This window comes from Monomorium pharaonis, chromosome 8 (genome assembly GCF_013373865.1).
Source record: "Monomorium pharaonis isolate MP-MQ-018 chromosome 8, ASM1337386v2, whole genome shotgun sequence".
In the NCBI taxonomy this organism is placed as follows: Eukaryota; Metazoa; Arthropoda; class Insecta; order Hymenoptera; family Formicidae; genus Monomorium; species Monomorium pharaonis.
In genome coordinates, this window is record NC_050474.1 from 17,423,616 (window position 1) to 17,435,317 (window position 11,702).

The 11,702-nt window shown below is 29.0% G+C and overlaps 1 protein-coding gene and 1 long non-coding RNA gene across 2 annotated transcripts; one reads left to right on the plus strand and one right to left on the minus strand.

Moving 5' to 3' along the window:
• Positions 1–9,081: 9,081 nt before the first annotated feature.
• LOC118646951 lies at positions 9,082–10,822 on the minus strand. Its single transcript, XR_004964301.1, has 2 exons — positions 10,750–10,822; positions 9,082–9,839 (listed from the first exon to the last, which is right to left on the minus strand). It is a non-coding gene; the product is annotated as an uncharacterized LOC118646951 (long non-coding RNA).
• Positions 9,566–10,752, plus strand: LOC118646950 (fatty acyl-CoA reductase wat-like). The gene is made up of 3 exons (XM_036290912.1): positions 9,566–9,826; positions 9,952–10,209; positions 10,296–10,752. The coding sequence occupies exons 1-3, from the start codon at positions 9,600–9,602 to the stop codon at positions 10,384–10,386; spliced, it is 576 nt and encodes a 191-aa protein (XP_036146805.1). The 5' UTR covers positions 9,566–9,599; the 3' UTR covers positions 10,387–10,752.
• Positions 10,823–11,702: the final 880 nt, after the last annotated feature.

Below are 11,702 nucleotides of genomic sequence, written 5' to 3' on the forward strand. Positions count from 1 at the left end.
GCATCAGATTTTTTAAAGTTTGTATTAATGACGGTTTGATCCCCCTACACTTATATCATATTGAACATAATAAGATCAAACTCTTCGAACACAGACAAGTGATAGAATTAAAAAAACTCAATACACAATTTATGAACAGAATTATTAAATTAGAATTACAGGATGCTCATAATCATCACCGTAAAATTATTAACGATTTGTACATATTAACGAAGAACACAAACCAAATATTACCGGGCAATTTATGTTATATATTTTTCTTACACCAGGAACGTTTATATTTTGATTTATGGAAAAGAGAAACTGTCAGAGTCGAAAACAAAATTAAGGCGCTTAAAAATAAAAATAAAAAGAATTAAAAATAAAAGTTCTCTTTTAATAAAACTACACCAGATAATAATGAAAAAAAAACATTTTTTTTATTAACATCACAGCCGAGGAGTTTAAGAAACAGAATAACATAGAGACACAACATGACAATTGGCGCATTAATCTAACAAATGTGAACGTGCCTGGTGAAGTGAAACTATTGTTGTAATTAGGAGAAAAATTTAATCTACCCGTCTACAACAACAAAAAAGAATACAGTTTTAGAACTAATAAAAAATCTGGAAAAAACGATGACAATATGACGATAACATCGCCACGTCTATTAGAATCTTCCCTCTTTTGAACTTGCATTTTTTCTTTTTTTAAAATAAAATATTAATGTCTAAAAGATAATTTAGGTAATTAGTGCTAGTGTTTGTATTAATTTTTGATAAAAATTCAGAATCTATAGAGATGTAAAATTCTTTTAAGGAATTTAAAGTCTGTTTTGAATCAACTTTACGTATATATAATTATATATATTCCGGAATATATCTGGTTATATATATACAATTTTTCATACTTAGCTTTTTTAAAAAAAGCAATGCAAAAATTATTTTTAAAATTAAAAAAAAAATTTCTATCTTTTCAGTATGACTATTACCTTTTTATATCAAACAAAAATTTCACATAAGAAAGGAAATGTTATAAACATATATGGAAATATTTTATATATATTTATATATATTTTTATATAAAACATTTTTTTCCGGGTGATTAAGTTGAAAAAGAAAGAAAAAGGATCAAACGCGAATCAGAAAGCAGGAAACAATCCATGAGTTTTATATATGATTAAAAGTTTATTAATAAATGTAATCGAACGAATGAAAAAGAAAAATACTGCTAAGTAGAAAGTTAAGCAAAAAAAAAAGAGAATTAACAAAAGCTTTTGAGCAACGCATTAGAGAAAGAAAAAGTCGAAATCTATTATAGAACTCACCAACCTGTTATAATTGCAAATCATGAAAAAGAGTAGCAATGATATCTTCTCTGTATTCACTTCTCAATAAGTATCAGTATCAGTATGGATTTATAAAGAGATCCATCTCTTGTAGCTATGTGGATGATATTGTAATGGCGCGGTTAAGAGAATGTCGCAATTCAGTCTATGAATAATCAGAATATGAAGGCGAGGCGAACTCTTGAAATCCTTGGTTGAGAGACGGTATTGGTTATCCAAAGAATAAAGTTAGCCGATTCTCTTCTAGAAACTGATGTATATATCAAAAGTCAAAAAAAGCAAAACGGAGAGAATTTAGTGAAAGGGATTCGTACGTCCATATAGATCGGCAGACACGACGAGAATCCTCTCTGCGCTTTCACTTGACACGTGAAACCACTACCGTGTCTCCTGATGTATATATGTATGTATGTATGTATGTATGGATATGTATAAATATGTATTTTCTAATATTAAATATAATTATGCAGACATACGTGTTTTAAGCATCAATTTTAGCATTAAGAGTTTATTTAGGTAAGCAACGAGATAATAGATATGTTAAAAATTATGTATATAAAGAAATATATATGTAATAAGATATGAAAACATTGTAACAATGAAAATTTATATAACTGCTTTAATAAAATAAAAACTGTAATAATTAATATTTAAACTTTCATACACGTTATACATTTTATTTTCAAATAAATATGCTATTATTTACATTTTATTTGGTTTGTTTAAAAAATTTTATATTGAAATAAAATATATGTTAATTTTAATTTTAATAAATATTATATAATGCATTATATAAACTAGGTTTTACTTTCAGGTAAAACGTTTATATACACAACTATTTATTATTTAGCCAAAATTCGAAATAAACATGTATGTACAATGGCTTTTACGGGCATTGCAGCGACGTTACTGCCTGCGGGAAAAACGGTTCATAAGACTTTTGGATTGCCAGTTCTATTATTTGCTAATTCATCATCCAGCATTAAAATACAATCAAAAGAAGCTCAATATTTAAAAGAAACAGATATTTATATTTGAGATGAAGCGCCAATGGCACCCCGATATGCTTTAAAGATTATGGATCGTTGCGTGACATTACGAATAACGACTTACCTTTTGGAGGAAAAATTATCGTACTAGGTGGTGATTTCAGGCAACTTCTTCCTATTAAAATACATAGTACCCGATGTGAAGTCGTGAATCTTTCTATAAAGTTTAGTTATACTTGGAAAAAATTTGTAAGTTTTTCTTTAACGGAAAACGTGCGAGTTCTTCCAAAGGAAACTAATTTTGCAAAGTTTTTATTAGATATGGGAGATGGTTTATTAAATGATTCAAATGATAATATACAACTTCCAGATTGTTGTATTGCATCCATTAATGCTGATATTGTAGAGGATATATATGGTGATCTAATACAAAATAAAGAATTTAATAAAATGGCTAAGTGTGCGATACTTTCTGCAAGAAATGCTGATGTAAATGGAATTAATAAACGAGTTGTCGAATTATTAGATATATCTGAAGAACGAATTTATACAAGTATAGATAGTACTGAAAATTGCGGTGATAACGGTGACATTGGAAAAGATTTATTACCAGAATATTTAAATACTTTGTCTCCGTCATCTCTTCCTCCTTACGAATTGCGTTTAAGACCAAATTGTGTCATTATGTTGATTAGAAATCTTAGTATCAATGAAGGTCTTTGCAACGGCACTAGATTAATGATTATAGAACTTGCAGATCATTTATTAAAATGCAAAATCTTAAAGGTGATAAAGTAGGAGATATCGTTTTCTTAAATTGTACAAACGTTGTATCGCGAAAATGTATATCCTTTCACTTTTAAAAGAAGACAGTTTCCGATAAAATTAGCTTTTGCTATGACAATTAATAAGTCACAGGGTTAGACGTTTGATAGAGTAGGAATAGATCTTTGCAAAGACGTTTTTAATCATGGGCATCAAACTTTATGTTGCTTTTTCACGAGTTAGATCTTGGGAAGCATTAAAAGTTTATCTTGGTAGTCAGAGAAATAATAAACAAGTTAAAAACTATGTATATAAAGAAATATATGTGTAATTTCTTTTTCTTTAAATTTTTACACATTAAGTATTATAGTTTTTGATATAATTATATGTGCGTATATCATTAAAAATGTACTGTAAGAGAATAAATGGCGCGCGCGAAGCGTGCGCTTTGCATTCTTCTAGTATTTAAAAAGATAATTTTATTTGCGCGCGTGCAATGTTGTGTACTAGTAATTTAATCATTTACATTTACAATTACTTTTTTTAACATCCTGTAATTGTCTTCAAAACAAAAAATAAGTAGTATGTGCTGAGTGAAGCGCGGTGGTAAAATTTTTTTCCCACGCAAAAAATATATACAGACATATATACTATAATGAGCATCAAAGGTAATTTTTATATAACTAGGCCACTACATTGCACGCGCTTCGCGCGTGCCATTTAGCCTTTTTATAATGAACGTTGCACTTTTTTTTCTTCTGTACTTATGTTCATTCACAGTTCATGTTCACAGTTTATTTACAATTTTATTCTTGAATGTTTTTTATTTGTTCTTATTTCTTATTTCTTTTTTCTAAAATCCTCTTTTTCACGCTGTTTCCTTCTAATTACTTGTCAAACGTAATCTCTCGCTCCCTCTTTTTCAAACTCTTAATCTATCTACCTATCTATCTATCTCTTTCCGATCAAACTTCTTTCTTTCTGAAAGATATATTTGTTTAAAATAAAATTTTAAATTAAATTATAAATTATAATACATTTTCAGATTGTTCTTAATTTTAAACTTCCTCTATTGTCTATGTACGCTTAATTATATTAAATTAATTATATTAAAAATAAATTATATATCTCTTTCCTATCCTACTAAGAAAAGAATATAGAAATATTATTACGCGAAATGTCAAATTTTTAAATACCTAATATTAACCTTATTATTACAGCATCTTCTACCTCTCATATTTAAACTCTCTCTCTCACACTAATCTGTTTTTCTTTCTTATCAAATTTTCTTTGTTTCTCAAAAACGGGAACAGGCAAACTCTCTCTCTTCCTCTTCTTCTCCCTCTCCCTCTTTATTTTTGTAATATTTTTTTGTTATTAACCACAACATTAAAAACATTAATATCTAATTCTTTAACAGCATTTTTTACAACGTCAATATAAGCAGCAACATCATCATCAACGACATAAATATAAACATTAATATTAATTATAACATTTAGATAAATTTATTTTAAACATTTATTTTTGTTAACAACGTCAACATAAAAAACATTAATATCTATTTTATTATCAGCATCTTTATCATCATTATCATTATTAACATTATCATCATGAGTGGATTTTAGTTGTCTACAGCTTTGTTTGCACACAAATTTTGCAAAGGTGCCCGATTGCCTACGTGCCCAATTGCCTACATCTCGATTGCCTACAGCTTCGTTTACACACACGAAAATAATTAAGGTTCAAAAGTACAATTGCACACATGATATTAATACGTTCATACACATTGCACACGTTACCCAATGAACACGCTGTGAGCATTTACGGAACATTTATAAAACATATTGCACATAAGTGTTACAGACCAGCGCAACGAACTAATAATGTGACAAGTATGTCATTGACGTAACAAGACTATAACTGTTACGTATGTCTGTGTTGTCACTATTTTGTTGCATAGTTACGTAACATTTACATAATTTTGTTGATGTCAATAAGCCAAATGTTAATGTTTCGTAAATGTGATGTTACTATTGTAATGTTATTGCGCCATCATGTTTAATACATAACAATTACGTAATTTTGATAACGTCAATGAGCGTAACATAAAAATTTCGTAAATGCAGCATAAATGTAATAATGTTATTGTGACATCATGTTTAATACGTAACAATTACGTAATTTTGATGACGTCAATGAGCTTAACATAAAAGTTTTGTTAATGTAGCATAAATGTGATAATGTTATTACGACATCATATATCTTTAACACCTTCCGTGCCACGTGAATCACTGTAATCCATTCTGGACTTCCCACTGTTACTATTATTACTTATTAATTATTTACTAAGCATAAGGAGAAATATAATTTTATTAAATAAAAATAAAAATAATAATTTGTTAAATAATAAATAATTTACAATTATGCGGAAATTTTGATTATAGCCTCTTGTAATTATTATATCTTTTTAGTTAACATACTGCATTTAGTAAAAGTTTTGTAGTTAGTATATACGCAATCTATTGAAATCAATAACATTTTATTTGAACCAGGTAAAATTTATTTACATATCAGCCGATTAGAACTTATTCTATATTATATAAATTTAAAAAGTATGTAGTTCGCGGATTGCCGCTAGGCGACGCACGCGGCACCTTTCTCCTAATGCAATTTACATTCCAAAAGCTACATAAGCAGACCACCCACGGTGACAGAAACCGGATCAATTTATGTTATCATAGTGAGCTTTCGGGACATATGTATTTTTTATTACGTCTTAAAGACACATCTTAGCTGTCATGGCTAAATTTTAACTTCGGTAAGGAATCCTTTTTAAGAAAAATAAAATAAAAACGACATAATAGTTACAAGAAGAATCTTTCTGGTACGTAATTTTATACGAGCATTTTACGTTAATTTATACGTAAAAGTGACGTCATCTTATACGTAAAAGTAACGTTATTTTATACGTAAATGTGACTTCATTTTATACGTAAAAGTAACGTTATTTTATACAAAACCATTATGTGTCTCTTTTTCCGATTTTGTTGCGCGAAATCTGACATTTTGCAATGCTGACATTTTGACCAAATTATAACTGGAAAATGACGTAACTATTACGAGAATAGTGGAACATTGTTCCATAATGATCACGTAAATGTTACGAATCAGTGTTTACTGAGTATATTATTAAGCTTATACACATTGCACACATAACATTATTGCACATATGCACATTGCACGCATGACATTTTTACACTCATACACATTGTACATATGATATTATTTCAGTCATACACGTTGCACACATGCCCAGATAGCCAAATAAAGGCAACGTGTTGTCATTTTGCTGTCACTTATTCCCTATTAATTTTATCAAACTAAAGCCAAAGTGTTTCCTCAAATTGTCTGTTGTTCTGACATCATATAAAACTCTACATTAGAATTCAACAAACTGACGGCAAGTTGTCAACATGCACAATTGCTGTCAATGTGACAAGTTTATTATTCCTCAATGCATGCACTTATAATTTTATAAACTCATGAAAGTTATTTGCCCTCCTGATGTTAACTTCGTTCCACGTTAAATTACAATGACAGCAAATTGTGAGCAAGTTCACAACATACACGCAGTGCATTAATTTGCTTGTAATAAATAATATATATATTATAATAATATATATTATATTTTATATTACCTGATACTTTTCAAACAAATTACAAATTAGGTTCTTAAACTTTCTTTCTTAATCTCTCTCAAAATCTATTCCCTCACTCTAATCTTTTTCCTTTTCTTCTCGCTTACGATTAAACTCACATTCAATCTCTGACCATTCCGTCGCTATTTCTTCGTCGAATATCTTGTCTCGCGTAAACTCGTACTCTATCTCTCTTTTTCTATGTCTTAAATCTATCTATCTACTTAACTTTTTTCTTTTCAAATTTTTTTCTGAAGATTTTAAAATTAAAAAAATATTAATATATGATATATTTTATGTATTATAAAGTAAAAATTTTAATTAATTATTAATTATATTATATTATCATGTTGTTCAATATCACTGTCACACATAATACCTTTTTATTTAACTTCCTTCTCTAACTGTCACGCTCTTCTTTCTTAATCAAATTTCCTTCGTTTCCTGCACTTCTCTCTCACTAATTTCTTTCTCTTTTCTGTTTCTCAAATATTTCCTTCACTTTCTCAAAAAGAGAGAACTGTCATTTCTGAAAACTGTCAAATACAGCGAACTGTCAAAAGTTTGACAGCAGCAAATAATAGAGTGAAGCAAGTCATAGCACGATCTTGACAATCAACAAATAATAATTAGCATCGCGGAAAAGCGGCGACAAAATAAATAACATCTCTTTTTTAAAAGTGGACTAGACACATGTAAAAAGGTTTTTGCGTTTTAATTAAAAAAAAGTTTATGTAATTTTGATAATTTTTTGCAAAGTTACGTCACTTTAAAGATTACATAAAAATTTGATCAAAATTTTTGTCCCATTTTTTTGTGCCAGTGTACAAACAACGCAGATAAATAATACACAATTGAAATCAGAACAGAACAGACATGGAACAATTTTCTTTCAATAATAGTTAAAACAAACGGTGTAATTATGGGAAATCCAAATAAAAACGCTCTGTAACTAACGTCAAAGTTCAAAAAACGTCGGATGCCAAGGACAGTGAAATTTGTTAATTACGCATTCCATTTTTTGTGGAAATGGACTGTAAATATGACCGATTTCTTATTATATTATATGTTTGATATAATAATATTGTTAAATAAGATAGAGAAACAGTAAATTCAACTTAATACTTACTTGATTATGCTGTAGTTGAAACGTGCTCAATAAGTGGAAAGAAAACCAACGTTTTAAATAAAAAAAAAGAACAAACGTAATCCTTGCTGTCAAAAATATAAAAAATGAATGTTGTTGTGGGTAAATAGATAAAAGCAAGGAAATAAAACAGAAGGAGGGGGAAATAGGATAAAGTAGGAAATAAAGTAGGGAAGGGAGAGATAAGGCAATTAAGAATCTTTTTGGTGAACGAAGGTATTAAGAAAAGATGGGAGTGGATAGCCTAAAACACAGATATTCCAATGGAAGGATTTCTAATTAAAACAACTTGTAAAATGAATCCTAATATTATCTTTACTAAAGCAAAGGTAACGTCACGATTGCTCTGGATAAACAGGAATATATTACAAGGATAGAAGAAATTTTGCAAGATAAAAACACTTATACGGTTGTTAAAAAAAATTCGAGTTGCATGTTGGAAAGAAATTTAAACAATATGTTAAAGGAGTGGTTACATGAAGAGTTTATTCAGAGAGAAACCCATTGGGCGCTTCATTCAAGTGACTCCAATTTACCTAGGGCTTATTGCCTTCCTAAAATCCACAAACCGAACACACCTTTAAGAATTATTGTTTCTTCGGTAAACACTACTGTTACGTCCGGGGGACTTCACTCTTTATTGCCCGCTGACCTTTTTAGAGATAAATAAGCTAAACGAAACTCTGAGATTTATCTGCGGTCAAGGGTTGTGGAGGAGAAAATAAATAAATATCTTCGCACTGCGAGGGTGTCTGGTTCCCATAATCAGGGACCCAAAGTCATTAAAATTCGGCGGGGGTCAGACCCCGGCGAGTGTAAAAGTTAAATATTTACCCTTAAGGGGATCCTAAAGTCGTCTGTTTTACCGACAGAATTATACAATTTGTTCCAATGTCCAACTTTTTATTGCATTTACAAAATTAAAAATCCTTCTCCACAATTAAAGTATAGACGATAACAGTGTGCGGACGTAAAACGTTTGCATCACATTGATTCAGCTTAATTAAATTGTGGCACAGCGATAAATTGTTTATTTGTCCTTATTCTCGCGCACCGATAACCGCACTGATTCTCCATAGCCCTATTTCTTGTGCACTAAATTTTGTAACTATAAGGAGTCCTTTCTAATGTGGTTTTGTTTATTTTTAATTTTTGACATTTAAACACTATAAAAATAATATTCTAAATTTTTTTTGATTATGTGATTATAGTTTCAAATATCATACATTTTTTTCTCAAATGAATAATAACACAGGTATACAAGAAAATAAGAAATGTCTGAATAGAATACTCCACTAGGCTATCTTTATGTATTTTGACGTGCAAAGATAATTTTATTAAAATTTCGTACATTTGTAGTGCCAAATTAAAATTATTCTGTACAAAAATAGATTTTTGAGAGCGTTTCATGTGCGCGTACACTTGACGCTTTTTAATACCTGTTTTTAAGAAAGGTAATTTTGTTGGGATAATAAAATAAAATTGACAATAAAATTTTATTATTATATCAAAATGAGTATTTAAATATCTTAAATATCTTAAATATTAAAATATTACTATAATTGTAACACGTTGTGAATATTAATGTAATTGTAACACTGATACATAAAAAAATATAATGCATAATTTAACTAAATTTTAATGGATTTTCAAGGAGAGGCAGAGATATGTTAATCTATAATTTCGTATCACCAATCGATGGACCTACTTGGGATGAATATGTTCACGCGTATATCGACATAAGTAAAACATATCCTATGAGAAATGCCATATACATACCCATAATGATTCCTCTACGATATAAAATATCCTATAAAGTTTGTACTTGGATTGGTCACTTCCTTCCAGCTTTATTTATGGATATTGCAAGCATTTGTATGAATCGTAGTCCAAGGTATTATATACATCTAATAAATTAATTGTTAATGTATAATGTATTCTAGTAGTTCTATATTCATCTAATCAAATAAAATTACATTTATAATATAAAAAGTTCTAGTAATTTTACATGTATTTTAGAATGTGGAAGTTGTATACAAAAATCGACAAATTCTTCGATGCACTTGGTCATTGGATTGAACAAAAGTGGACTTATTCTACTGACAATGTTGATGCAATGTGGAATCGTCTCAATGAGAAGGATCAACAATTATTTAAGTTTAGCATGATAGAATTTGACTGGGAAAAATATTTTATTGGTCATTATCTCGGCATACGCCGCTACTTACTCAAGGAAGATGATAATACTTTAGAAATCAGTCGTATTAAATATAAAAGGTAACAAATAATTTTTCTAAATTTTTAATTACTATTTTAAATTCAAATTTATAGTATATACATATAGACGAAACTTTTAATTTCAGATTTTATTGGATACACCAAATGATAAAAGTTGTATTTGTTTTTGTTGTTTTTTGGATCATCTTAATTATATTTAAGAAATTGTTTATATAATGTTAACATTAAGATATTTATTATTTTTTATTACCTTGTTTTACTTTTGTTTTATGACACATGTAATACTTTATTATCTATGCATTCTCTTTTTTTTTCTGCAACTGCAATGAATTAATAATTTGGTATCTTAGTCGCGAGTTAATGTTATAAATTAATGAACGGTAGGGAAATGTGTACTGAATTAGGTAACGTGAGTTTGGTTAACACTCAGTTTATTGTGCGATTGGAATACAGTACTGCGTATGTACACGAGAGAGAGTTCGACAGAACAGAATGCCGGGTAATGAACGCAACAATATGTTAAATATCAAGAATGCAAAGACAATGTAACCCTTTTCAAATTTTCTTCTGTTTATATACCTGTTTATATATCCGATGCTTCAAGAATTTTCTCTTGTTTCTTTGCGCAAGCAGCACGATTGCCTGCAACAAAAAAATTTCTTGAATTTTCTGTTAGACTCTGTTACTACGCGGTTGTGGTGAAATAATCGCCATAATAAAATAGTAAAATAATAAGTTAGCTATTAGATCAATATGTAAATAACATAGGAGATTAGTTTTTACCCAAAGCAGATCTTGATATCTAATTTTTCGCAGACTAACCTCGGTTTTTTTGTCAAAATCTTTGTTGTGACTCCGACAGTGATAATCAACCGGGAGAGGCCGAAAAATATGTAATTTACTAATTTTTTTGACCATTTTGGTAAATATGTACAATTAAGGGGATTCTAAAGTCGTCTGTTTTACCGACATACTATTCAACTATTTAGTTTTGAATTGAATTTACAGAATTGAAAATCTTTTTACACGTTTAAAGTACGTACACAAATAAACCCGAGGATGATTAGATCAAGACCAAAAATGCAAAAAAAATTTAAAATTTATTTGTTTATAAAAATATTTGCTTCAAAATACAAGTTACGTAGCTTAAACGTACGAATGAATGATACACTGCAGTTCGGCATAAATTAAGGAATAAGACTATATTCGTCAAATTACGATTACAAGCCGTAAAAAAAAGTTATTTATTCGATCAAATTTTGTTTATTTAAGAGAAATCTGTGAAATCTGTGAAAACGCTTAAATCGACGAATATAGTCTTATTTCTCAATCTATTCCGAACTGCGGTGTACCATTTATTTGTATAATCTACATCTACATAACTTGTATTTTGAAGCAAATATTTTTATGAACAGGCATAAATGAATGACTACGTCATCGACCTTGATCAAATTTGACGGGCTGTTTAGCATCCTCTTAATATTAACTAAACTACAAATGTTGACTACATACGTTGCATACTTGTCAAAGAA